Genomic DNA, 23,665 nt, shown 5'->3' on the forward strand with positions numbered 1-23,665 from the left:
TCAGTACACCGAAAATAACTGCTTTTCCCGTCAATAATCTGTGTGATTATATCGCACATAAAAAGACGTCATGGCATGCTATGTAGACACCACCCACGTTAATGTACTGAAGTAATAATGGAAAACAGGATGCTAAAGCAATGTGGCAGCACAAGATGGCGGCTTTCCTAAAGCAAGATATATAATAGGCTATATGTAAAAGGCTACAACGTGATTTTAATGCACTAACATATGTATGCGTAGTGGATTACATTTATTCCAATAAACCGTCCTAAATGTTACATAATGTACCTTTAAGGCAACAGCAAACATCTTAAAATGTGTTAATTAGCCACGTTGGAGTGATTTTAGTATTCCTTAATGATATTGAAAGTGGGAGCCATGTTTGACATCGGGCCTGGTTATCAGGGCAGCCAGCAAGTGGCGCTTCAGCCCCAGTTCCACTCTGTGTGCGTGTGTGTGTGTGTGAGCCGCTGAAGATGGATGGAGGATCGAGTTACACTACGCCCCATCTTTAAGCCCCAGTCAGAGCGCCGTTAGCCGCAGGACAACAGAGGATAGGCTAGGACCCTGCCCGCCGGGAAACCAAAGGCTTCTCACTCATGTAAGTAGACATTTTCCGACAAGTTTCGCTTCTTGAAAAGTTTCTGGATGTTTTGCAGTTAATTACAAAGTTGAGTTTTGTTCGCAAAAGTCGCTTTAGTTCGCTACACGGCCGCTAATCATGGGAAAATACTGTGAGACGCCTGTTGCCGCGGTGGGGCCACGACTAAAGCAGGAAAGACGGGATTTAAATAGCTTCAAGCGTCTCATACCGAGTGTGTTAGAACTGTAAATACACGCAGTTGACGTCTGTTGTCCTCTTAAACGTAAATGTTTACTATTTTGACTGCTCCACTGTCTTCCTCTGGTCGGCAGCCTGTTGCTTTCTTGCTCCATGGATGAGATGGGGAGGAGGAGGAGGAGTTGAGAAAAGCGGATTGTCTGCGCTGCTTCGGCGACTATATATTCAAAATAAAGACAGCCCCGACTTCATTTACGAACTACAAACGCACTTGTTTTGTTACAAACCTTTTATTACCGCGAGGAAGTCACCACCAGTGATGTAGATGACCGAAATTAGCTGGTATTTTGGATAAAATGACAACCCGTTATCAGCTGCCTGTGGCCGCTCATATGATTTGACTGAGGAAAATGGCACATTAAAGCTTCACAGTAAATTAGGCTGAAGTCCAACAATAAGGTGTTAGGCCTTGTGTGAATCATTATAACCCACTGCATATGTGGATGTTCACTTCTGCTGTTTGCGTGAAGGTACCTTGTTACAGGACTGAGCAATGTGACATTAAATATGACTAAAATGCTTTATAAATACCAATAATTATCATGGTAAATGTCAGATTCATTAATTAATGATGGATTTTTGGTTCTGGGTGAAGGTTAAAAAGAGGCTACTGAATTATGGTTTTAATTGTTTGTATGAAAGAAATTAACACTAGTGCATCACTTATTGATATCTAATTACAAACAAATGTCTCTTCTGGTGACAGACATTACAGATTGGCCCTTTAAAGAGCAAAATAGTATAGGTTTGTTTTGTTTTTATCTCAAAATATCAAACCTATTGTTATACATATACTTATTGTTTTATTGACCAGCGTTGATTTACAATCTATTACCAGTACTACAATGAACACCATTTTTTGTATTTTTGTAATAGCTTCTTGGAAAACAGAGTAAAAACACATAATTTAGTATCTTCAAAAGACAAACTATTCAAAGCCTAAGATCATATTTGATAATGATAAGAATGTGCATTTGGGTAGTTAGGTAGTCAGACAGTTAATTAAATGGCGTGACATTGTGTGTGACATTACTGGATTCTGAATCATTTACAGTTTGTACGATATTGCAAAGGTGCAAAATACTCTATTTAGAAAGCCATATTTTTTTAGTTTGAAGTTTGGAAACACAGCAGATGAACCAAAATGAAATGAGCATCAACAAACCAGCACTGAGGTGATCCTGTTGCCACAAGTGAAGTAACTGCAGCTATTCTAAGAGTCAGTACATGGCCTTTAATTATCTTACCAGTCTGCTTTAATCGTGTAATGCCTCCGAGTCATGTCACGCTTGTGACAAAGCCACTTATAAACTCAAGTATGATGTCGCTGAAATGGGAGATGACAGCATCACACCTTCAATAAAAGTGTTAGTCCTGTATAAAAACATAAAAACCTCCATGTGTTATGATTAAACTGTAAAGGTGGGACACAAATAAAGCAGCAAGCTTTATTTAATTCTGTTTGTATACAGAGCATGAAATAATTTCATTTTCTCTCTGTTATTTCTGTATAAGCTGACTGTGAATATACAGTGTCACATATCTCAGGATGAAAAAAAGATTGTTCAAATACTTGCTGTCAGTGTATTATGATGCATAATTCGCTGATATTAAAATAAATAAAACATCTGTACCTCTAGAGACTGAAATAATAGTTTAATGATGGTTTTCAAGTAACCAATGACATTGTTGGCCTTTCTTTGATTATTGATAGCTATGTAACTATATTTGTCTGATTAGAGTGGCACAGATGATCGTTCAGACAAAAAAAACTAATGCCAAAGTGTATTCAGTGAAAGCCAATAATTTGAATTAATTAAGCTGTTGATCCATCAACAACAACAAGACAATTAAAAAAGAAGCAAGAACCTACAGTAGATGTGTCCTCAAACTGCCACGACCACTGGACTGGGCCCCAGCAAATAGCTTACAGTTCTACTGTGCAATGGTTCTTCTAAATTTTTCTATTTGCAGAGATAAATATGGGCCTGACAGAAAAGAAATTAATCCATTTTCACTTTGATGTTGACCTTTTGAAGATGGAATGTTTTTTGAAGTTGAAGTAGAATTTAGAGCCTCTACTTCCTGTTTGTATAGAGTGCATTTTGGAATTTGAAAACTATGTGACTGAATGTGTGTCATGTTATTTTTGCTCTTTTCAGGCCTTGAAAAAAGAGAGAGTGTGAATAAGCAGTCAATGGGGAGAAATCCCATTTATCTGGAGATACAGAAATGATTGAAACAATGGGTAAGTCATTATTTTGTGTTGTTTCGTGGCACAGCATACACCTTACTGAGTTAGAGTTATTATGGGTTTGGGATATATGTGTTCAGTGAATTAGCACATAACTAATGGTTTACAACAGGGTAAAGCTCAGTATCCAGTATCAAAGTACTTTTGTCCCTGACTCAGACCCAGCTTGAGTGCCGAGTGTTGACATGATTACATAATTCTGACTCCAACATTAACACTCAGTCTAATTGAGATTCAAAATGACGATGATAAATACGACACAAAATGAAATACTGCTGCTGCACTTTCGCTGTTTTCTGTATTTCCAATTTAATTTTTTAAATGAGCAGTTTTTGGAAAGGCATTTGGCCTAGATAGTTGGGTGTCCGTCTTTGCTGGCTCTGCATCCCACATTTGGCTCCTGCTGTGTGTTTTCTGAACCAGCGCAAGAGGCCCTGGATTCAGTGAAAGGCTTGTGGACTGGCGATGTTGCCATATCTGATAATGTTGCCATATTTCTGATTGTTTGTTTGTCTCATTGAGATTTATTTATCCAACTGTCAAGAAATAAAGCCAAATTGCTGATGCCAGCTTCTTCCTTTAAAGCTGTCTGTGGTCACTCTCAAGAAGCCAGGAATGGTTATCTTATACGGTCAATCATAACATGAAGGTTTGAACAAAAATGCTAACACACACACACTTGTCACACTTTGGTGTGGACAGCTCATCATGCATATTGGGGTGAAAAAGCAATGAAAATTATATAATCACCTGCACTGTGCCAGTGGCAAACAGAAAAATAAAGTGTATTGGCTTGTTTATGACCTTTGTTTAAACAGCAATGCATCTGTGTGAAAAGTGCTTTGGACCATCTGCAGACTCTGCACACACGGTTAGGTGTTAGTCACAGTTAGTGAGTCTCAGACATTGCTTGACTTTTGTCCAGATGATGTTAGGTTGGTTGAAACTCACTAACAAGCCACTGTGGAGTTGCTTGTGGGACTAAGGCAGGGTCCAGCAAGCAAACTGTGGTGAGCCTGGTTCTTATGAGTTTTCATCTTGATATTCCTTCCATGATCCTGTGCATCCTACAATTGACCCTAAAGGCAAAAAACAAGACCTTGCTTTCCTGGAAAAAACTTACATTTTTATATACATGCCACTGTTAAATAAAAGAGGAATGGTTAGGGAAACTATATATTTTTAACAAGCATATTACAGAATATAAAATTATAAAGCGTGTTTAGCCGAGTTCAAAACATAATTTCCTCTCACCCTGCCCTGTTTTACTATCTCTGCCTTGTACTGATAAACTTTCTTTCCCACCACCTCTATCTCCCCCACACCTCCTTCTCTCTGCATCCACTCCTTCTCTCCGGCTGTCACTGAAATATTCGACGGCTTGCAGATACACAGCGTGCCTTGCAGGCGGTGGAGCGTCTCCAGGCCAAACTGAAGGAGCGTGGGGAGGTGCCTGCTGAGGAGAAGCTCAGTCTGCTCAAATCAGTGCTCCAGAGCCCCCTCTTCCACCAAATACTGGCCTTGCAGAAGTCTGTCCAGCATCTCAGAGAGCAGGTAAACTCAAGTTCTAGAGCCAGGTATCTGGAAGGAAGCAATGAACATCTGTTTGGGTTTTATTTACTCATACAAACACCATCCAGGCTGGGATCACAAAGAATGCTGGAAACAAAGGAGAGCTACTGGGTTTCTAGCATACTAAAGCACCATGGAAGGTCATAAGAGTAAAGAATTTAGTTAGAGTAATTTAAAGTTCTACAATGGCAGCATCCTAATTTGTGTGTGAGAAATTAGAGCTCATTGGCATGTTCTCATTAATCTTTTCTGGACGGTAGCTCAGTGGTACAGTGAGTCGTCTTTCAACTTGAAGGTTGTGTGTTTGATTCCTGTTATTTGTGGCCGATGTGTCCTTGGGCAAGACACTTAACCCCATTTTGCCAGCCATGTGTGAATGTGTTTGAAAGATGAGTGATGGTGATAGAAAAATGTGCTGCACATAGATGTGCTGTATGAAAGTGTGGGTGAATGTGAGTGTAAAGCAGCTTTGACTGATAAAGACTATACAAGTGCAATATAAATACAGACCATTTGCTAGTTGCATTTTTTTCAAAATTGTGTATATTTGTGTTGGTGTTAGTTATAATACTGAATCTTCTCTGATACTGAGCGGTGTCTTCAGGTGTAAAGCCTGTAGTTAAAAAGACTCAGAATTGAGTGGCTTTGTGTAGCAGTCTATCATCATTGGCTACATGATAACCTTAACAATATGCAGAAAAGTGCGAAATTGAAATTCCTGCTCTTGCCATTTCCCCGGTCGACCTCATTGATTCTGCTTATGGCTCGTGTCAAGACACACACACACACCCTGACCCCTTCACGTCCCCATCCCCAGTAATGTTGCTGCTGTGGCCAAATTGCTGTCAGGATTCACACACGCTAGATAAATATTATTATGGTTCCTGAGCAGAGATAGTTGGTCTAAGTCTGGAACCTTTTTCCAAGCTAATTCTCCCCATTGAGAATTGAACATATGAGAGAAGGAAGGAGCAAATCTTAAAGCACAGTGGAAAAAGGCTGGGTTAAACATTTGAGAAATAGAGACAGAAATATTTCAGCTATGCAGTGGGAGGCAGAGATGCTAGAGCCTTTTACCCTCAGTGGAATTTAGATTATGAAAGCCCTGCTGGCATTTTTGTATGCTGGTGTTTTAGCTTGATACATAGAGGGACCACTCCTGCATATCTGTGTGCTGTGCATTAGCAAAATGTATCAAGTAGCCAACCCCATATATTATGTGGGTTCATTCCACATTGTAAACAAAGGAAAGAGTGATAGTTCAGAAACTACAACAAATAAATTTACACATATATTAGTTTCCTAACCCAGCAGCACTTGTTTGACCTCCTTAAGCACAGTCACAATTAGGAGAAAGTGTGGAATTTGTGTTTTGTTGTGAGACAAGAGTCAGACACATTAATACACACCCACTGTCGTCTGGCTCAGCTAGTTAGGTCTTGCTCGGCCCATGTCGCTATGGTGACAAAGCCCCGCTCTCCAATGAGAAAGAGGTCGCTGCCACTGTGTGAAGTGGGGCAGAAACAATTTCTTAAATGTGCAAGAACCAAACTGGAACTTTAATCCTCTTAGCAAGGCCCCAGCTAACAAAGCTTATGCATGAGGACAGCAACTTAGGAGCATGCTACGCTAACTTAGCCCAGCCCGTTGGGTTTTGTTTGCACTCTGCAGCACTGTCCAGTGGAATTCTGTTCCCGAAGACTAATTTGGAACTTTGTTTAATGGAGCCACAGTTTTACTGTACATGTTTCTAAAGCTCCGAAAGTTGCAGTCAACTTCCTCACACACACGCACACATTCACAAGGAGAGCTTCTGCTTGTCAGTATCTTGCCAAATACAGTATCACAACAATTAATTGTGACCATCTAAAGAGAATCCAATTCAGACGGCCATAAACATTATGGCCTTTGGCAAATGAAATGGGGGAAAAACACTTTTTCACATAGTTTTTGCATTCTTGTAATTCATCTGTCACAAAAGTAAAGTCATTGCAGTAATTAAAACCCAAGCGCATTAAGGCATCCAGATGGCCAGTGATGTTATTTCCCCCCACACCATGACAGAAATATTGTTTTTGGAGCTTAGTCACTGTTGGAACATCAGCTAAGTGCCATTAAAGATTAGGCTGCCATAGATCCAGCTAATCGTCATTGGACAATTATAAACTATCTGTGATCCCAGTCATGTTAGACACCCAAAATTCAGCTTTTGTTGTCTAAAATTAAATGTTTGTGTTCATTGTTAGGACATTTCACCGTCTTTGGCTTTTGGTCTGTTCTATAATCCTTTATGGAATTATTTTAGACACCTACACAGACACAAAATGCATATTCGACTGATCCACCAATTCGCATTTGACAATGTCACTCACAAACTACGTGTCCGCTTGTTTTTCCAGGGGAGTGTCCCGACATCACGTGGGACTGACCCTGTGGAACACATCGCAACAGTGAAGCCCAATGGAAGCCATGTTCCCCATTCAGATACATCTGCTGCCACACACATTAATGGCAGGACATCATCTGAAGAATTTGAACACATCATTCAGTCCATGGCACAGGTATGGCCAACTGTTGCTGATGAAAACAATTGTTACCGATGTAACCACATGTTTTTCTTTTAAATGTTAAGATTGTTTTAACATTGATCCACCTCACCTGTGAGCAGATAGATTGAGTTCCAACCCAAAACAAATATCTAAAGACAGTCAGAAATGAGAACCTCAGACTATAGACAGTGCTCTTCTCTCTTGTGGCACTTCAAACAGACTTCTAAGAGCTGCTTCTAGCTTTGATGCAATAATGTATCAGCAAGGGCTCAAAGTGTATATGTGTATGCATTACACAGGGGCGCTATGTGACTCATGTGGAGCTGCAGAAGCCGTTGTCAGGAGGTCTGGGCTTCAGTGTGGTGGGTCTCAAAAGTGAGAATCGCGGAGAGCTTGGCATCTTCATCCAAGAAATCCAGCAGGGAAGTGTGGCACATTGGTACGTACGAACACAGAGCAACCCTTTCAAAGAGACACAAGGACAATGATTTCTAAGACTGATTCAGATGTTTTCACAGTATTTATAAAAAAATGTTTTCACCCATAATTTAAAGTTTGAGTTTATATGTGATACATTTGTGCTACAACTACAAGGATACTAACATTAAAGTGTCAGATTCTGAAATCTTCAAGGCTCTGACAACATAAATTGCTTCATGCCCGTGTCTAAACGACTCCTCTTCTTTTCCATACAGCGATGGAAAGCTCAAAGAGGCAGACCAGATCTTGGCCATCAATGGCCAGCCCCTGGACCAAACAGTGACCCATCAGCAGGCTATTAGCATCCTGCAGACTGCTTCAGAGAGGGTGCAGCTCACAATTGCTAGAGGCCCAATACCTCAGCTGGCCAGTCCTGTGGTGTCCCGCACACCCTCTGCTGCCAGTACAGTGTCAGCCAACTCCAGTGCGGTAAAATACACTCAGAAAGCAAACGGTTCTCTGTAAGACATTTGGAAACAATATGCAGGGTTCATGCTCTGATAAGACCTTTACACAGCGATATAAAGTCTTGCTGAAAGAGTTTGCACATGCCAAGAATACACATTTCTGTTTGTCATACACAGGCCAACTCACAGTCAGGATGGTGTTCTTAACTCACATTAGATTGCACTTCATAACATGGAAACCACCATCTGCACATACAACCACATCTGATGTTTTAGCGACATTGCTGAGCCAATTCATTTCTCATTAGTCTTCATGTTTCTTCTTGTTGAATTTTACTAGTGGCAACACGTGGAGACAATTGAACTGGTCAACGATGGCACAGGCCTTGGATTCGGTATTGTCGGAGGCAAGACCACTGGGGTTATTGTCAAAACCATCCTTCCTGGAGGCATAGCTGATCAGGTGATTGCATGAATGCATCTCTGCCTAATTTTTTTTTTTTTGAAATTTTGATTAATTTGTTTTGGAGCGAGAAGAAGGTAATTGTGAGGAAGCACAAAATAAGCCACCACTCAGTCTTATTTGGTAATAACCATTATTACCCCCCCCCCAAAAAAACACATACCACTGTTTTTTTTTACTTCAGGATGGCCGCCTGCGCAGTGGGGACCACATCTTGAGAATTGGTGACACTGACCTGTGTGGCATGGGCAGTGAGCAGGTGGCCCAGGTCCTGAGGCAGTGTGGCAATCGGGTGAAGCTGGTGGTTACCAGAGGTCCTGTAGACGAGACTCCCTCTGCTGTCATGCCGGTGGTGCTCCCCACTGTCACTGAACAACAGGTGAGAGTGGCTGCTATAGTACTGTCAACCAAAAAAAGCAGGATGCAGGACATTTTTTTCATCATCGAGTTGATTTCTTGATTTGAAGTATCCCTATAAAGAGCAGTGTCTTGATAACAAAGCGTCAAGATGACTGATCTATGACGCATATACTGAGGTATACATTTTCTGACCTGGAGTGCAGGTTGTTGATCTCCAGTTTGTACTCCCTCTTACATCTTGATATTCCTGGATAAATGAAATCAGAGAATTTTGCAGGTTATAATGAATGAGCATTAGTGCACGATAGTGTAGACACTGCTGTGCCTTCTCAGAAACAGCACTTAGACATCAATTTTATGGCACTTGCCAACTTTTAGCCCCACTGAAACATGAATAAATCTCACTGACACACTATTTGAATGACAACAACATATCTTTTTGACGGCACACATGTTAGCAATGTTTTTTATGGCCGACAGGCTCAAAGCACTCGTTAATGAGTTGAAAAATGCATTTTGGTGACCACGCAGTGTAGACAGATGACTTGAGTGCATTTCCACTGGTGCCAAATAAATCACACTTTACTTTTATTTGTTTAGTTGATGCTGACGTGTCATTCCCATTAATCTTTTCACAGGGCTATGAGGAAGATGAGACTGAAGCGTTTGATGTCAGTCTTGCAAAGAACACGCAGGGACTGGGGATCACTATTGCTGGATATGTTGGAGATAAAAATTCAGGTGACAAAATGCAGATAACCTTATCACAGTTGATGGTGATTTAAAATATAATTTCGACGTTTTAATTACACCTATGCTTCACAAAATACACATTAAAAGCCCCATTAAATCACACTAGATCGAATGTGTAATGTGAAAAGAGTTTAAACATGGTTACAACCTCAGTTTTATTACTCAGTGGCCTGTTGTGGCGTTTTTAAGGATATTATTTTGGTATTTAGACTTGGCTCATCAATCCAGGTTAAAGCCGCATTTAACCTGCATTACTTACAGCATAAATGTGCTGGTAAAAACTATGTAGCAAAAAGGTAGCATTGTTCATTTGGAGTCCAAACGAGGGCTTAGAATTTAATAAAATTATTAATCAAAACAACAGAAACACAACTCCAAATAAATGCTTATGGGTATTGTAATTATTTACTGTAAATTGTGTTACTATTAACTCATTATTCAATATTTTTTAAGTGGGCTAAGTGTTTTATTGCCAATTTCCACAGGCCTTCAGAAAAAAAGGGAAGGAAAATGAATGAAGCTTTATACAAGTATAGTCAGTGAGTATATACTGGCGCCGTAGCATTTTACAATGACCTGTTATATTCGTCCACTTGAAATATTTGAATAGTGCCTTAGTAAGACGGTTTGTTAAAGTACGAGTGTGCCATGTTCATCACATCACTCATTATGAAACTTGCTCTCTAGCACTGATTCTACCATCAAGCTGGAACATCTGTTCACTTTTCTCCTTGGGTTTCATTGAATGTCATGATTCATTGCTCCTTTCTTCATCCCTGTGATGTTTTTGTCTGGTTCTGACTGCACAGAGCCGTCTGGAATTTTTGTTAAGAGTGTAACAAAAGACAGCGCCGTAGATCAAGATGGCCGCATTCATGTAGGAGACCAGATAATAGCTGTAAGTACGCCCCTTAATGCTCTTTGTACCTTTCCCTCTGTCTTCGGTGGCATGAGGTAATATATGCAGTAAATGTTATGTATTATCAATTACAGTGATCATATTCACTCATTCAGTCAACAGGGGAAATTATGAGATACATAACTTTGAATAATTCACAATCAAAGCTTTTTTTTGTGACTGAATATACAATTAACATAATGTCTCAAATTAGCATAATGAGACATTAAGTCTTAATATAATTCCTGCAGGACATTTACCATAAAGTTAGACTGTGTGTAATTTCTTGCATCTTTTGAAACATGAGACAATTTTTGCTATGTTTCATCAGTGTGTGTGAATTTTCTTCTTAAGTGTAAATGATAATGTGCCGTGGGACGCCCGCAAATTAATTAACGTATGGGGTTGTTACCTGTCCGTAGTGATCTTAATATAGTGAATTGCTAAAATGTATGGGAATATGCAGCATTCTGTTTCTATGTTTGCCTGCTGATGTTTATAATTGCTTTCATCAATCTTATTTCAATTTCAAACAACGCTCTTGTGCATTAATTTAATCCCTTGCCTCACAAATAATCTCCCCCTGCAGGTTGATGGTGTAGACATACAGGGATACACCAATCAACAGGCTGTGGAAGTGCTCAGACACACTGGCCAGACAGTCCAACTGAAGCTGATCCGGAGGGGGTTCAGGCCGGATGAGATTCCCCCTGCTATTGATCCCAGTATTACCATTCTGCCCACTTCTACCACCATCCCCACCACCAGCTCAAGCTCCGTCATTAGGGAGCTTGAGCTGGAGAGGAAGAAGGCTGAGGAGGCTACTCAAGGTAGGAAGGAGAGAAAGTGAGAGAAATTCAAAAAGGATAGAACAAACACCCTTTGTTTGTCATCGTCCTGTCAGGAAAAAAGACAGGAGTGTCCATCATGCAGTCAAGAGTAATTTTCCTGTGAGTCAACATGTCACTTTTATCGCTACAGTTAAAGCACAGGAACAGAACTCTCTCCACACAACATTGACTTGAGTTACACTGAAATACAGTCCACACTGATGTCAACATTATTATGTGACATGCATAAGGTAATGAGGAAAATGTCTCTTCAAATAACCTAATAAGATATATGTGAAAATATGTGAAACTGGGAGTTGTTATTGGAAATGGAAATGTAGTTATTAATTATCAAATTCAAATATAAGCCACCATTTTCTTTTAGTATTCCATTGCACTGACAGAACAAGCTTTAAATTATATAATTTGGTGAGTCCATCGCTCATTGATTTTTGGGGGAGCGATATTTGTCACTCTATCTTGCTTGATTTGCATGAAAAAAATTTTTTTTAATGAATTGCGGGCAGGTCGTGGTTGAAATAAATAAACAAATAAATAAATGATACGTACATTAACATATTGACTAGATCTGAAATATGTACATTCTTTTTTCAACCATTTTTTTTTCATCAGGAAGATATTAGTTGACCTAGACAGTCTGCTCAGCTGCTGTGTTCCATTGACACCATGAATGATGATCAGTTGCGTGTATTAATTGTTGAAAAAAAACATTTCAGGTGGATGGTGATTCTACTTTCACTGCTGTTTGATTTTATTTGTGATTAGATCAGTGTGATTGATTTCTTTTTGTGTCGTTTAGTTGTTAGTCACTGCTTAGATGGTCAATATTAGACATTACAGCCATGTTTATGAGCCTAAAATGATGTAGTACAGTGTAGAATATTTTCCACCCCCCGCATTGCTGTTGAAAAACAAAAAGCAGACAATTCGAAAATGCTGTGTTGTTCCCACCAAACACTAACAACAACAGCCAGGATGACTTCAATCTTTCATGGAAACCACCCTTCAAATAAATGTTAACCTTGTGAATACTGCCATAACAAAGCAATGAACAATGTTGATTTTGCTTTGTTTGTCCTTGCTTCACATTTGTTTGTATTTCAAAGTCTCAACAGCAAGCATCAGACTTAGATTTAAATATCAAACCTACACAATGCCTAACATACCACATGCCATATGCATAACATTGAAATTGACTGTTGAGTTATAGGTGAGGTCTGCAACTCACCTCAGTTGTTAAGTGCCAATTATGACACTTGAAAGTGGTCAGTTTTAGCACCAGGATGTGGGAGCCCATAAACCTGCAGAAACAAATACAAAAGATTTGGATTCAGACTGTGGCAGTTGTAAAGTGAGGATGATAAAAACCTTACAGATGTTTTGACAGTTGACATGGCCACCGGCGCAGCAGGATTTCTCCTGGTGCCACTGATTGCCAGTTTGACAATGCCAAACCAGTCAATGTTTCTGACAGGGAGAGAGGGAAAGATAGCAGGTTGAAAAGTCCTGCAAATAGCTGTGCAATCGCACAATAATGCAAAAAGACAGAAATCTCTTTTGGTATTATGAGAATACGATAAGATAATTAAACCCAGACACGAGAAATGAGACCATGGTGGGCTACTGTAGTGTAGGTTAATCAATGGGAAAAAGAAGGAAAGGCCAGTACTTTTCTGGAAGCTAATAGTAGATGAATAGACTGGCAGACATTTGTAAATTCAGCAGTAATGTACATATTGAGTGTGTATTAGCAGGCATACACGCATTTAAATGGTGAGCAGATTACTTTTTCCAGTGGCTGTGTGTGTGTGCGGGCGCCTGCACTGTCAGTTGTCAGTGCCGCTGGCTGCTTCTCTCTATAACACTTTTCATCATGTGTTTCCAGTCACCACAGATAAAAAGCAGCTTCAGACAAAGAGTGAAGGATCCAATGTCAAGCCAGCCATGGATCAGCTGCCAGAAGACAAACATGGTAGGAGGCTGGGATTCTTTTTTTTTTAAGTAGACCAGAAAAGATACCGGGCACCCATACCTGAGAGATAAACATTCTTGTTGTCAGGACCACATTGGCTAGCAACAAACAACGCAAGAAAAATACAGAGATGGGTGCTGTAGACGGTGCAGTAAAAAATTAATAGATGCAGATAAAAGCCTTCTTTAATGTGGGGCTTGTCTCAAACACGAAAAGTACTTAGTAATTAATTTATCCTGCATTACTGGCCCTGAATGATGAATCATAAATTTGCCTTTATGTGTATTTTATTATGTTAATACAACTATTTTGTGTTATGTTTTCCAAGTGATGAAGTTAACACTCTTTGAAGAAGAAGAACTAATGGCAAAATGGCAGGAGATTCTTGGACCAAGTAATGAAGTTATAGTAAGTCAAATTTTCTAAGTGAATTCCTCTCTCTCGTGCATCAATTGTACTTAGCAAAGTGCTTTGCGCCAAGGCAAAGGCTTCATAATAGTAAATAGGTACCAGAAATGCAAGCGTGACCTTAGTTGTCAGACAAGGGGACTGAGTCATTAATATACAGTATTTATGGATGTGATTTGTTGTTTCTGTGTCAGGTGGCACAAGTGGAGAAGTTTAGTGCAAACAGTGGCCTGGGGATCAATCTGGAAGCCAACAGTGGGCATCATTACATCCGTTCTATTCTACCTGAGGGACCTGTTGGTCGCTGCGGCAAGCTGTTCAATGGAGATGAACTGCTTGAGGTATGTGGTCACATAAATGGAATAAAACACTTAAGGACCAACAGTGTGGAGCTGTTTATATTATATTTGCAATCACCATTTGCAGGGGTTTCAATTTCTAATTGCATTTCGTAAACCACTTTGCTTAATAGGGTGGCATAACATCGCAATAATACTGTGTGGTGGTTACAGAAAGCACATGTATGTTTGAGGTATCAGAATGATCACTGCATATTGATTTCAAATACTAACCGAGGTTGAATTACAATGTGTTACAGCATTTACTGGCATAAACAGAGAACCTCTCATTTCTTTCCAAGGGGCTTTAGCCAAACAGAGCAAAGACGTGTGTGGATGTAGAGTGGAGTGATAGAAATGTAAACAAGACTACTATGTGCAGTAGTTTGTTTGTCCAAGAATCGAGTGCATATCTTGCTTGATGTCTGCTGGACATACTATGTCACAACTATTGAGTATTGTATTCATACTGAGTTTACAGTTTGCTCACCACACCAAACAATTCTGTCAACACTGCTTTTGCACTTGATTTTGTTCTCTGCTGAGATTAACACTTTCTGTCGCAGGTCAATGGCATATCACTCATCGGTGAGACCCACAAGGAGGTAGTTAGAATCTTGAAGGAGCTTCCACTCTGTGTGTACGTCACCTGCTGTAGACCCTCCCCTCACCTGCAGACTGACATGGATGATGAGGCTTTATCCACACCCAAATTCCAGGTACTGCGTTTGCATTACTAAACTCTACGCATGTGTAATATATACTATTCAGAAATACAAACTATTTATACCCATCCTCACAATGATCTTGATTTTTGAAAAGTAATAATTTTTTTGGTTTGTAAAAGTGTGCTTTTTAAAATAATGTAGGTGATATTACTTACAGATCACTGCAGCCCTGAATCTAGGCAGGGTCAGATGTCCCTTCATCTTTCTGACTTGCAGTAATGCATCGTGAAAAATGTTTCCTCACAAAAGAAATAAAAGAAAGGGAATATGGTTGGACAGCGATACTCCTGCAGTTATTCTCCTACTTCACAGCCCAGCAGCGATTACCAGCTTAGGCTGTGCTGTCAATTGCTCTGTTGTCATCCACGATGGATTAAGACTTAGCAATGGACAGGGAAGGCTGAATGTTTATTAAAACCCATTCCAGGAATACCTCACCAGCAGTAGCCAACAACGTTTGCTCGATATATAAAACATCAAAAGCAGCATCCCTTTGGGCAACAGGTTTTCATCTCCCCAGCTTTATCTGTGATAATGCATTGAGGCCTCACCATCCCAAAGATATTTCCCCTGCATCTATTGCCAGAAAGCTGAGCCAAAAACACAACTTGAGGGTAGCAGCCTATCGTGGGGAGTGAAATCCACGCTGTTAGAGCATGACTTCCTCACCTTTTTTTTCTATTGCAGAAACAACAAGACCTGAGCAGTGTACTGGTTGTTGAAGACCCAGAGGTGAACACAGCAACAACGGTACAGGATAATGTGACAGAGGATGCAATTGGATCTCCTTTGGCAATGTGGGAGCTGGAGATCCAGAATATCGAGCTTGAGAAAGGAGAAGGGGGACTAGGATTCAGTATTTTGGACTACCAGGTGGGAATTTTAAGGGGGAATTTAGTGTTTCACTTTTTTCTTATTAATTTTCTTCAACACATCTATCTGTATTGTTTAGATCATAATTTCAGAAAATCCTATTCATAAGAATGTTTTGTAGTAGTTTTTTTTTTTTGGAAAAATGACAATCTCTACAAAGCTAACTAACATAAATGTATTTTCCTTTGATTATCTTGCAACTTTGTAACCTCTTCTAACTGAACTTTACTGGACTGACTTGGACACAGGACCCACTGGATCCTTCCAAGACAGTGATAGTGATTCGTTCTCTGGTTCCTGACGGTGTGGCTGAGCAAGATGGCAGACTGTTACCAGGGGACAGACTTATATATGTCAACTCCACCAACCTGGAGGATGCCAGTCTGGAGGATGCCGTCCAGGCCCTGAAGGGGGCTAAGCTCGGCAAGGTCCAGATAGGAGTTGCCAAACCACTGCCTGTAAGCGTTAGTGTTCTCTATTTTTTCTTTGCTTTAAACCTGTCTGCATGTTCAAGGCAGAATGTGATATGTGTGTAGGGGTAAAGAAATGAGTGTACTGTATGCACATCTGTTCAGGTTCACCAAGAGTGGCATATATGCCTTTGTTTTTTTATTGTACAATTTGTTCAACATGCCTCGGATTTATCACCGCGTATATGCGAGTTTATGAGTCAGACCGTCTTACTCTATATATTCATTCTTGCAACTTGGTAACCAGTCATGAGGGTTCAGCTTACATGGGCTTGAATTTTTCATGCAGGAAAAAGTGTGGAGGTAGGCTGCATGGTTTAGCATTCCACCCACTGTTCTTTCAGAGGAGGTGACCAGGCGAAAATGCTCTTTGCTCTTCATTTCATATTACTATGTGATTGGATTTTCCAAGAGCATGAACCCTGCTGGTACATTTGAACACACTGGGGCACCTGTCAAAATATTAAGTCATTCCAGTGGCTTTTTCATTGCTCCAAGCACTCATAACACTTTGTTCAGGATGTTTCTCTCTCTCAACAAAAGTGCTTGCATTCTTTTAGCTTTAGAGCTGTTGTAGTGAATCTGCCACTGTATTACACAATGAGACCTCTGGGCTGCCAAGGTTAGCTGGATTACAGAGCTGTATGAAGCCTCTGTGGAGTTATCCAGCTCTCCTGCAGGACGAGGAATGCACTTCAGAAGGGTATTTTGTTGTATGGCCTCTCAGAATTGAGCCTGACAAGTGTAATCCTCCAACATGCCTTCCTGCTTTTCCAATACAGTATCTATCAGCCAATATTCATTTTACTCAACCAAACTGGGAATGTGGAGTTTGAAGTATACTGCAAGATTGTCATTTAACACTACATTTTAGTGTATTCAAATCCTCACTAATTCCTAACATCTGTTTTCTATTCCATATTAATTTAGTTGTACTTGATTTGGTAATTTAAAAAAAAAACTAAAAAAAAAAAAAATCAAATAACAAAGCTGGAGACACTGAAAGTATTTCTCCACTTTCCTAGGGAATATGTGGATATTCCCACTGGCCACACTCATATTGTGAGCAGGAAATAACATCATCATCCACCATCCATTCATTTGACTTCAACAGTATTTTGGTTGAAGAAGGAGAGGAAGAAGATCTGACTGAGGGCATCGTTTACCGAGCAGAGCCTGCATTGGTTAGTTAGCTTTGGCGAAAAACTGAAATATCAATCAATCAACATCTCCTGAAAAGGACTAAACAAATTGTGGCTTCCATTATAAATTTGCATTTGCCTACTAATTATTTAAGAGTGGTCAGTTAGATTGTAATGATCCAACTGTTGACCATCAAGACATCAGATGGACATTTGTATTACTATGTTGTTTATTGTGAGCAATGTTCATTGATTGACTGGTTCACCGTTTTGTCATTGACAAAGGCAATTTTTCTTTCCTGATATTTTATCATTCAATATTACAGATTGACACCAGTGAAACAGATTTATGTGATGACAAGGTGTTAGATCATACTTACTCTGGGATTGAAGACGACACCTTCCAAGCATCAATGATTGCTCTTCATGGCAGCAGCTGTAGCACGGACCTGGATTACTTGCACTCCTCCACACCTAAAGTAAGCAAACGTTTTTATTTATACCACACTGGAATGAAAGAAAACAGAGAAGTGGAGCACAGCTTGAAATTATTCCCTTGTTTCATTAAATCTTACTGCAACAGTAACTGCCCTTTGTCCAAATGAGCTGTAAAGCATGTAGTCATTATTCTTTTGTTTTTTTCTTCCATCAAGAGCCAAAATGTCATGATAAATGTTTTGTTTCTGTATTTTGTGAAAGCAGCAACAGCATTACAGACTTTGTTGTTTTATGAGGGTTGTAGCTAGGGCTACCTTTGTTGCTCTTGGTGGCCCAAAAACAGCAACTCCCCAAATGGATATTAAATGACAAGGAAAATAAACAAGGAGCAAAAGCCACACAAAGTTTTTTTCCTAAGGGTGTCTGTGTTTCCATTTTAACCAAAGGTCAGCGTATATGGATGATATAATACAACACCATGTTTATAGAATGGCAATATAAAGTTCACTTGGGTGTTTAAGATCAAATAAAGTATAGTGAGTTCACAATGTCAGCCTCCAAATCACTGTCAATGAAACGATGACAGCTCTTCTTGCTCATTGCTCAGATAGATCGTAGGCTGTGCTCCAGTCGCTGAAAGACTGTGCCCTTATAAAATTATTTAAATGACTGCTGAATTTAACCAGACAAATAAATCAAATCCATCCTTATTGAAAACAGCATTGCTTTCATTGCATTTTGGACTCATGCTTTTCTGTAGACATTATATGATATATGGATTCCATACCAAATTGCAGTTTTTCAAAAATACAGTTTACTATAAACTATTTTATAGACCTGAACCATGCTTGACCTTGATGATACCTTTGCATTAATACCTAAAAGTGTTTTAAATTGTGTCCCAAATATATAGCCTTATCAAAATTAAACTTTACTCTACTTCTTCTCTCTGCTTATCGAGTCCCTCGTGTTTTACATATTTGCATATGTTGACTTTTTCTCAAGATTCATACTTCGGCTCTGTCCCCTAATGGGAATTGCCTGCTGAAATTTAGTTCTAGCCAGTCTGGCTGTAATAAAGTCTTAAATGTTGTTTTAATGAAACTACATTTTGTGCATTTTGCTCCCACGATCACCAGTAATTTCTGCTATTCTCTGTTGACCACTGATGGCTTTTCTATGGCTCATTTCAAAGACGGCCGGGTGGGGATTGAGTAAGATAGATTCCCCCTGTTGGGCAATTGTCTGACTAACAGAGGAGAACGCTCATTCACCTGCTATGCTTTGTTTTACCTCAGCTGACAGCTCGCCTGGACTTGTTGGATGAGCATCCCTGTTTTACAGCATTGTCCAGCTTCGGAGAGAATACTCAAGCGTTCTCACCAGAGAAACCAGCATCTTTCTCTCCACCGAGTTTGAGAGGTCACACCCCGACGTACAATGCCATATTTGGCAGTTCAGATCAGTACCTGACTCATCCCACAACCACAGAAGAACCAGAGGAGGGTATAAACTCATACAGCCCGTTTGCTGAAATAGGGACCAGATCCAATGCACAAGAGGAAACTATGAAATCCAGCCACTACCAAAATGAACCACCCATCTCTTTTGGAGATATTGGAGACATAGAGATTCTGATGAAGGTAAAATACGCACTTTCTTATGAAAACATCTAACCACACACGTCAACTGTTGCCACAAAAATAAACTTAAATAGAGGACACAGCTTTTGATCAGATGTCAGTCTTCCTCAGATGACACCAATTATTACAGATATATCATAACTACCCATAATGTGTAGTGGCATAATCTATAAGTTGGCCACCAGGTGAGGTTTGTCACCATGACAGAAAAAATGTCTTTAGTAAATTAAAACAAAAACAAAAATGAGTATTTCCAAATTATTAAACATTTTATAATTTGTAATTCTTTGTGGCAGCAAAGTCCTTTTGGACTTTGCATTCTGATAGAAGAAATGGCTATGTGCTTATATAATTCCTCTATCATTAATGTCTAAACAGCTCACTCAAAAGTGAGGCTTTTGTCATTTTTACTGTTTTATACATATTTAAAAAAAAGTTTTAAGCATGTGCTTTGTTTACAATACACACCAAGGCTTTCATTTACTTTCATGAATAATTGTGATAAATATCATCCTCAAGGACGAGGAGGCCGGTGTGAAACAATCAGCAGAAGACGGTGACAAGGAAGTACTGACTTCAGGGAGCAATTTCGAAAGGACTATCACAGTTGTCAAGGGCAATTCCAGCCTCGGTTTGTGTTAATTTCTTGACATTCTTTTATTTGTGCGTTTTATTCATCTTCTCATCCTTCAAAGAAGTGTAAATGAGGCTGGGGGACTGAGAGGCATATTCAGCCTTTCCTTTGAATGCCAGATGTGAAATGCAAAGTGATAGAAAATATTTGTGGCTGTTTTCCTGCCTGAAAGGGTCATTTTATATCTATATGGGGCATTTGCATTTCAAAACCTGCCCATGGGGCGGCAACTATTTTCAAGAATACTAAGTTTCAGCTTGCAAAAAGGTATTATGAAGGCAGTGTTTAAAGCCTCAGTGCTTATTGAAGCAGCGTCTCAGTTTGCTTTTGAGTGCTATTTGAAGGTTTGGTGGTCAAATAAAATAGTCTATATAAAAATCTATATTGTTTGGGTTTTGTATTTGCAGTCTCCCCCTTTTTTTGTATCACCAATTGGAATCCAAATCCACTCTTAAACAGAAGATACTGCTGTTATGATTTTTGCAAAGTAACTCCCTCATACTGTGCTTCTGTATAAGGGAGTTAAAAACTACGTGTACGGCTTCAATCACGTCGTCTCCCAACTGTATAGTGAAAATTGGTTTTATTTTGCAGTTTCATACAGACAGGTCTCATGATATATTATGGCACACTCTGAAGTTAGTCTGTGGAGAGTGATATGAAAACCTAATTTGAATACTGAGAAAGTTTACAGCGTTATTTGCTGTGACATGAGAAAATGTCCTTGTGTCAGAACTGAGACTACTGCTGATTTCTCATTTTCATTCATAAATGAAAGAGTCTCTAAAGATGGTGACACGGTGTGTGCATCAGGAGTACAGTTTACAACAACAACCCAGTTGCTCCATTATGGTATTTGTGATCTTTTCAGCTCAGAATCTGTGATTAGTGTATAACAAATATTTGTGATCTACCTTGAAGGCATGACAGTGAGCGCCATAAAAGATGGCTTGGGGATGCTGATCCGCAGTATCATTCATGGTGGCTCAATTAGCCGTGATGGGCGTCTTGGTGTTGGTGACCTCATTCTGGCAATTAATGGAGAGCCCACTTCCAACCTGACCAACGTCCAGGCTCGGGCCATGCTACGGAGACACTCTCTCATTGGACCAGATCTGGGGTAAGAGACAGTTAGTAAATCAGTTATGCTTGAACCAGTGTAGTGTTATATAATGTTAAATGATTAAACACATAATAATTGGTCCTTCTCCTTTATGTTTGTTGGACTGATTTAATTTTAGTTTACTTTTACTGACACACATGAGTACATCGCAGGTGGTAACCTCTCTTTCCAGAAACACAACCAGAGCCTGTTTTGATGTTCATGTTTGCACTTGGAATTAGATATCAGAGACCAAGGATATGGCATCTGTGTATATTTATGGTTCCAATACCAAGGTCTTGTGATTGTTGTGTCTGTTGAAATAAAAAATGATGTTTTGATTTCCCTCTGTAGTTTAACCACATAAAGCAGTAGACCTGTTCAGAGCTGTTCAGTGTTTGGCATCTATTTTGACGACCTCACCATCACCCCAATTACAGCAGGATTGCTTGTTTGCAAATACTACAAACAGTACATGTTGATGTTTGTATTGTTTGGTACATACTTATACACTTCAGGTCTCTGTTGGCTTTCTTTTTTTCAATACACTGGATGATGGAAAGAGGTCTGTTTAAGTTCCATCGTAACAAGACCATAGAAACATTTTAAAAAATGTAAATGCAGACCATAAGATGGGAATTAATCTGTTACTTAACTAACTTAACTTCAAAATCAAAGCAGTTACCAATCCTATGATTGATCATTTCCCATGTTCTGCTTGCTCACCTCAACATGGCAATATGTTAGCATCAGTGCATAAAAGCCGACTCTTCACATTCTAGATCTGCTTGTTCACCTGAGGACGATCTGTGCCCATTTTATGTGTGAGTATGACTAACTTCCACCCTGGTGGTGTTTCTCCAACAAGCTGCCATCTTGGTTTCCTTCCTCTCATTCTGTCCATCTGCTGCTGGGCTTCACTGCAGTCTGTTGAAGAGTTTTATCCAGACAAGGAATGAGGATGTCAGCTCTGTACAGAATGTAAAAATAACAAACAAAAAATTACGTTTGAAATTCAGTTGACGAAGATGCGATTTTATAGATTATAGATACAATGGTTAATACTGAAATCCAATATTAACCACCACCACATTTTGCCTTGTGGCAACAGAAATAAACAACAAAATAATATCTGGATAAATCTTGACTGACTGCTCCACTTTGTTGTTGTACTTCATTTACTGTAGAACTTATTTTCTTTTATTTGTGTGACTAATATCACAAATGCCATTTCTAACACACCATTTTCAACTCACTGTTTTCCATAAACCATTGGTATTTAAGCTGTGCCATGTCTCTCACCGCATGTTGTAACGTTCTTAATGAAGTGACTCATCTATTTCATTATATTACCAAGATTCATTCTCCTCTCTGTCCACATACTGTCATGTTTGAAAAACCAAATCAACCCATCTGTTGAAGATCTGTCTGCTTTGCTCAGACACATTAATGTGCCCTTCAGAATCTGCTTCATTCTGAATTGTTTGGAAACGGGACATTGAGTGGTTGTCACGTTTTGTCATCAAGGTCTCGGTTCATTTTTTATCATGAATTAGTAACTCACTCATGAATTAATAACATATGTCCTTCAAGTTTGGCACATGTTGCATGTCCATCACTAGATATGCGTGATATGCTCAGGCATTAATAGGCTAATTAACCATTTTAAACAATCAGATGGCAAGAGGCTATATATAATTCTCTAACATCTTGCTTTTTGTGGAGAATGGATTTGCTGAGTTCAGCTGAGTTAAATGTAATTGAGTTGATAGAAATAAGCTTTTAAAAAGCAGGTAGATTTACTGCTTTCATGCCAGCTTATACTTGATGCTGGTTCTCTATTTTTGTTAAATTTCCATGTGGGTTCAGTGAGTAGGCAGGAGCATAGTTGCCACGAAGGTGGGTAATGGAGTGTCTAAAATTAAATTTAGTTGAAGAAATATTTGACTCTAATGAGTGCATGTGTGTGTTTGTGTGTGCGTGCGTGCGTGTGTATGTTCAGCATTACATATGTTCCAGCAGAGTATCTAGAGGAGTACAAGTCCAGCATAGAGCAGGCACAAGTGGACGTCTTTTCCAGAGAAGCTTTGGCACCAGTTCCAGTTTCAAAGTATGTCCTCACGCTCTGCTATTGTAATTTAGCATGTAGTGTAAACTGTATTATGTCAGTCAACTGACGAGAAGCTTTATTTAAAGTTGCTTTGTGGTTTTCTTATGATGTATCTCATCCAAAAACACTGTATCTGTGCCAAATGTTCTTTTTTAATTTAGAAATGTTGCATATTTGCTAGCTTTCAGACTTTTTCTTTCCTGCCCCTGTTGGGCTTTGTTGTGTTTCTTAGTGTTTGCCGCCTCTGTGTGTCAGATTACACGCCAAATAAACTCACTGGTAAACTAGCTCCACATGTGGACTAAAAACTCCACATGCTGTCTTTATGCTATAATTTTGATATAAGTGCTTTCATAAACACTTACATCAGGACATT

The 23,665-nt window shown here is 39.4% G+C and overlaps 1 protein-coding gene and 1 long non-coding RNA gene across 11 annotated transcripts in view; one reads left to right on the forward strand and one right to left on the reverse strand.

Annotated features, from left to right (window-relative positions):
- Positions 1-518: 518 nt before the first annotated feature.
- LOC122766826 (multiple PDZ domain protein) overlaps positions 519-23,665 on the forward strand; it is a 42,278-nt gene continuing 19,131 nt past the window's right edge. For 4 of the 10 annotated variants that reach the window (XM_044022023.1, XM_044022024.1, XM_044022026.1 and 1 more), the window contains exons 1-24: positions 524-604; positions 3,007-3,092; positions 4,486-4,652; positions 7,070-7,231; positions 7,519-7,658; positions 7,915-8,128; positions 8,447-8,569; positions 8,754-8,948; positions 9,568-9,670; positions 10,492-10,580; positions 11,170-11,410; positions 13,317-13,403; positions 13,732-13,811; positions 14,006-14,152; positions 14,716-14,868; positions 15,565-15,750; positions 15,999-16,208; positions 17,246-17,404; positions 17,689-17,841; positions 19,099-19,443; positions 19,963-20,074; positions 20,999-21,197; positions 21,962-22,003; positions 23,182-23,289. In XM_044022023.1, coding sequence (XP_043877958.1) covers positions 3,077-3,092; positions 4,486-4,652; positions 7,070-7,231; positions 7,519-7,658; positions 7,915-8,128; positions 8,447-8,569; positions 8,754-8,948; positions 9,568-9,670; positions 10,492-10,580; positions 11,170-11,410; positions 13,317-13,403; positions 13,732-13,811; positions 14,006-14,152; positions 14,716-14,868; positions 15,565-15,750; positions 15,999-16,208; positions 17,246-17,404; positions 17,689-17,841; positions 19,099-19,443; positions 19,963-20,074; positions 20,999-21,197; positions 21,962-22,003; positions 23,182-23,289 — 3,431 coding nt within the window. In that variant the 5' untranslated portion in view covers positions 524-604; positions 3,007-3,076. Of the gene's footprint in view, positions 605-3,006; positions 3,093-4,485; positions 4,653-7,069; positions 7,232-7,518; positions 7,659-7,914; positions 8,129-8,446; positions 8,570-8,753; positions 8,949-9,567; positions 9,671-10,491; positions 10,581-11,169; positions 11,411-13,316; positions 13,404-13,731; positions 13,812-14,005; positions 14,153-14,715; positions 14,869-15,564; positions 15,751-15,998; positions 16,209-17,245; positions 17,405-17,688; positions 17,842-19,098; positions 19,444-19,962; positions 20,075-20,998; positions 21,198-21,961; positions 22,004-23,181; positions 23,290-23,665 lie in introns of all 10 variants that reach the window. The other 6 variants (XM_044022020.1, XM_044022019.1, XM_044022021.1 and 3 more) reach the window with 4 other exon arrangements.
- LOC122766830 lies at positions 7,708-15,255 on the reverse strand. Its single transcript, XR_006360111.1, has 5 exons — positions 15,033-15,255; positions 12,660-12,732; positions 9,122-9,176; positions 8,805-8,969; positions 7,708-8,158 (listed from the first exon to the last, which is right to left on the reverse strand). It is a non-coding gene; the product is annotated as an uncharacterized LOC122766830 (long non-coding RNA).

The sequence above is a fragment of the Solea senegalensis genome, linkage group LG3, assembly GCF_019176455.1.
Source record: "Solea senegalensis isolate Sse05_10M linkage group LG3, IFAPA_SoseM_1, whole genome shotgun sequence".
In the NCBI taxonomy this organism is placed as follows: domain Eukaryota; kingdom Metazoa; phylum Chordata; class Actinopteri; order Pleuronectiformes; family Soleidae; genus Solea; species Solea senegalensis.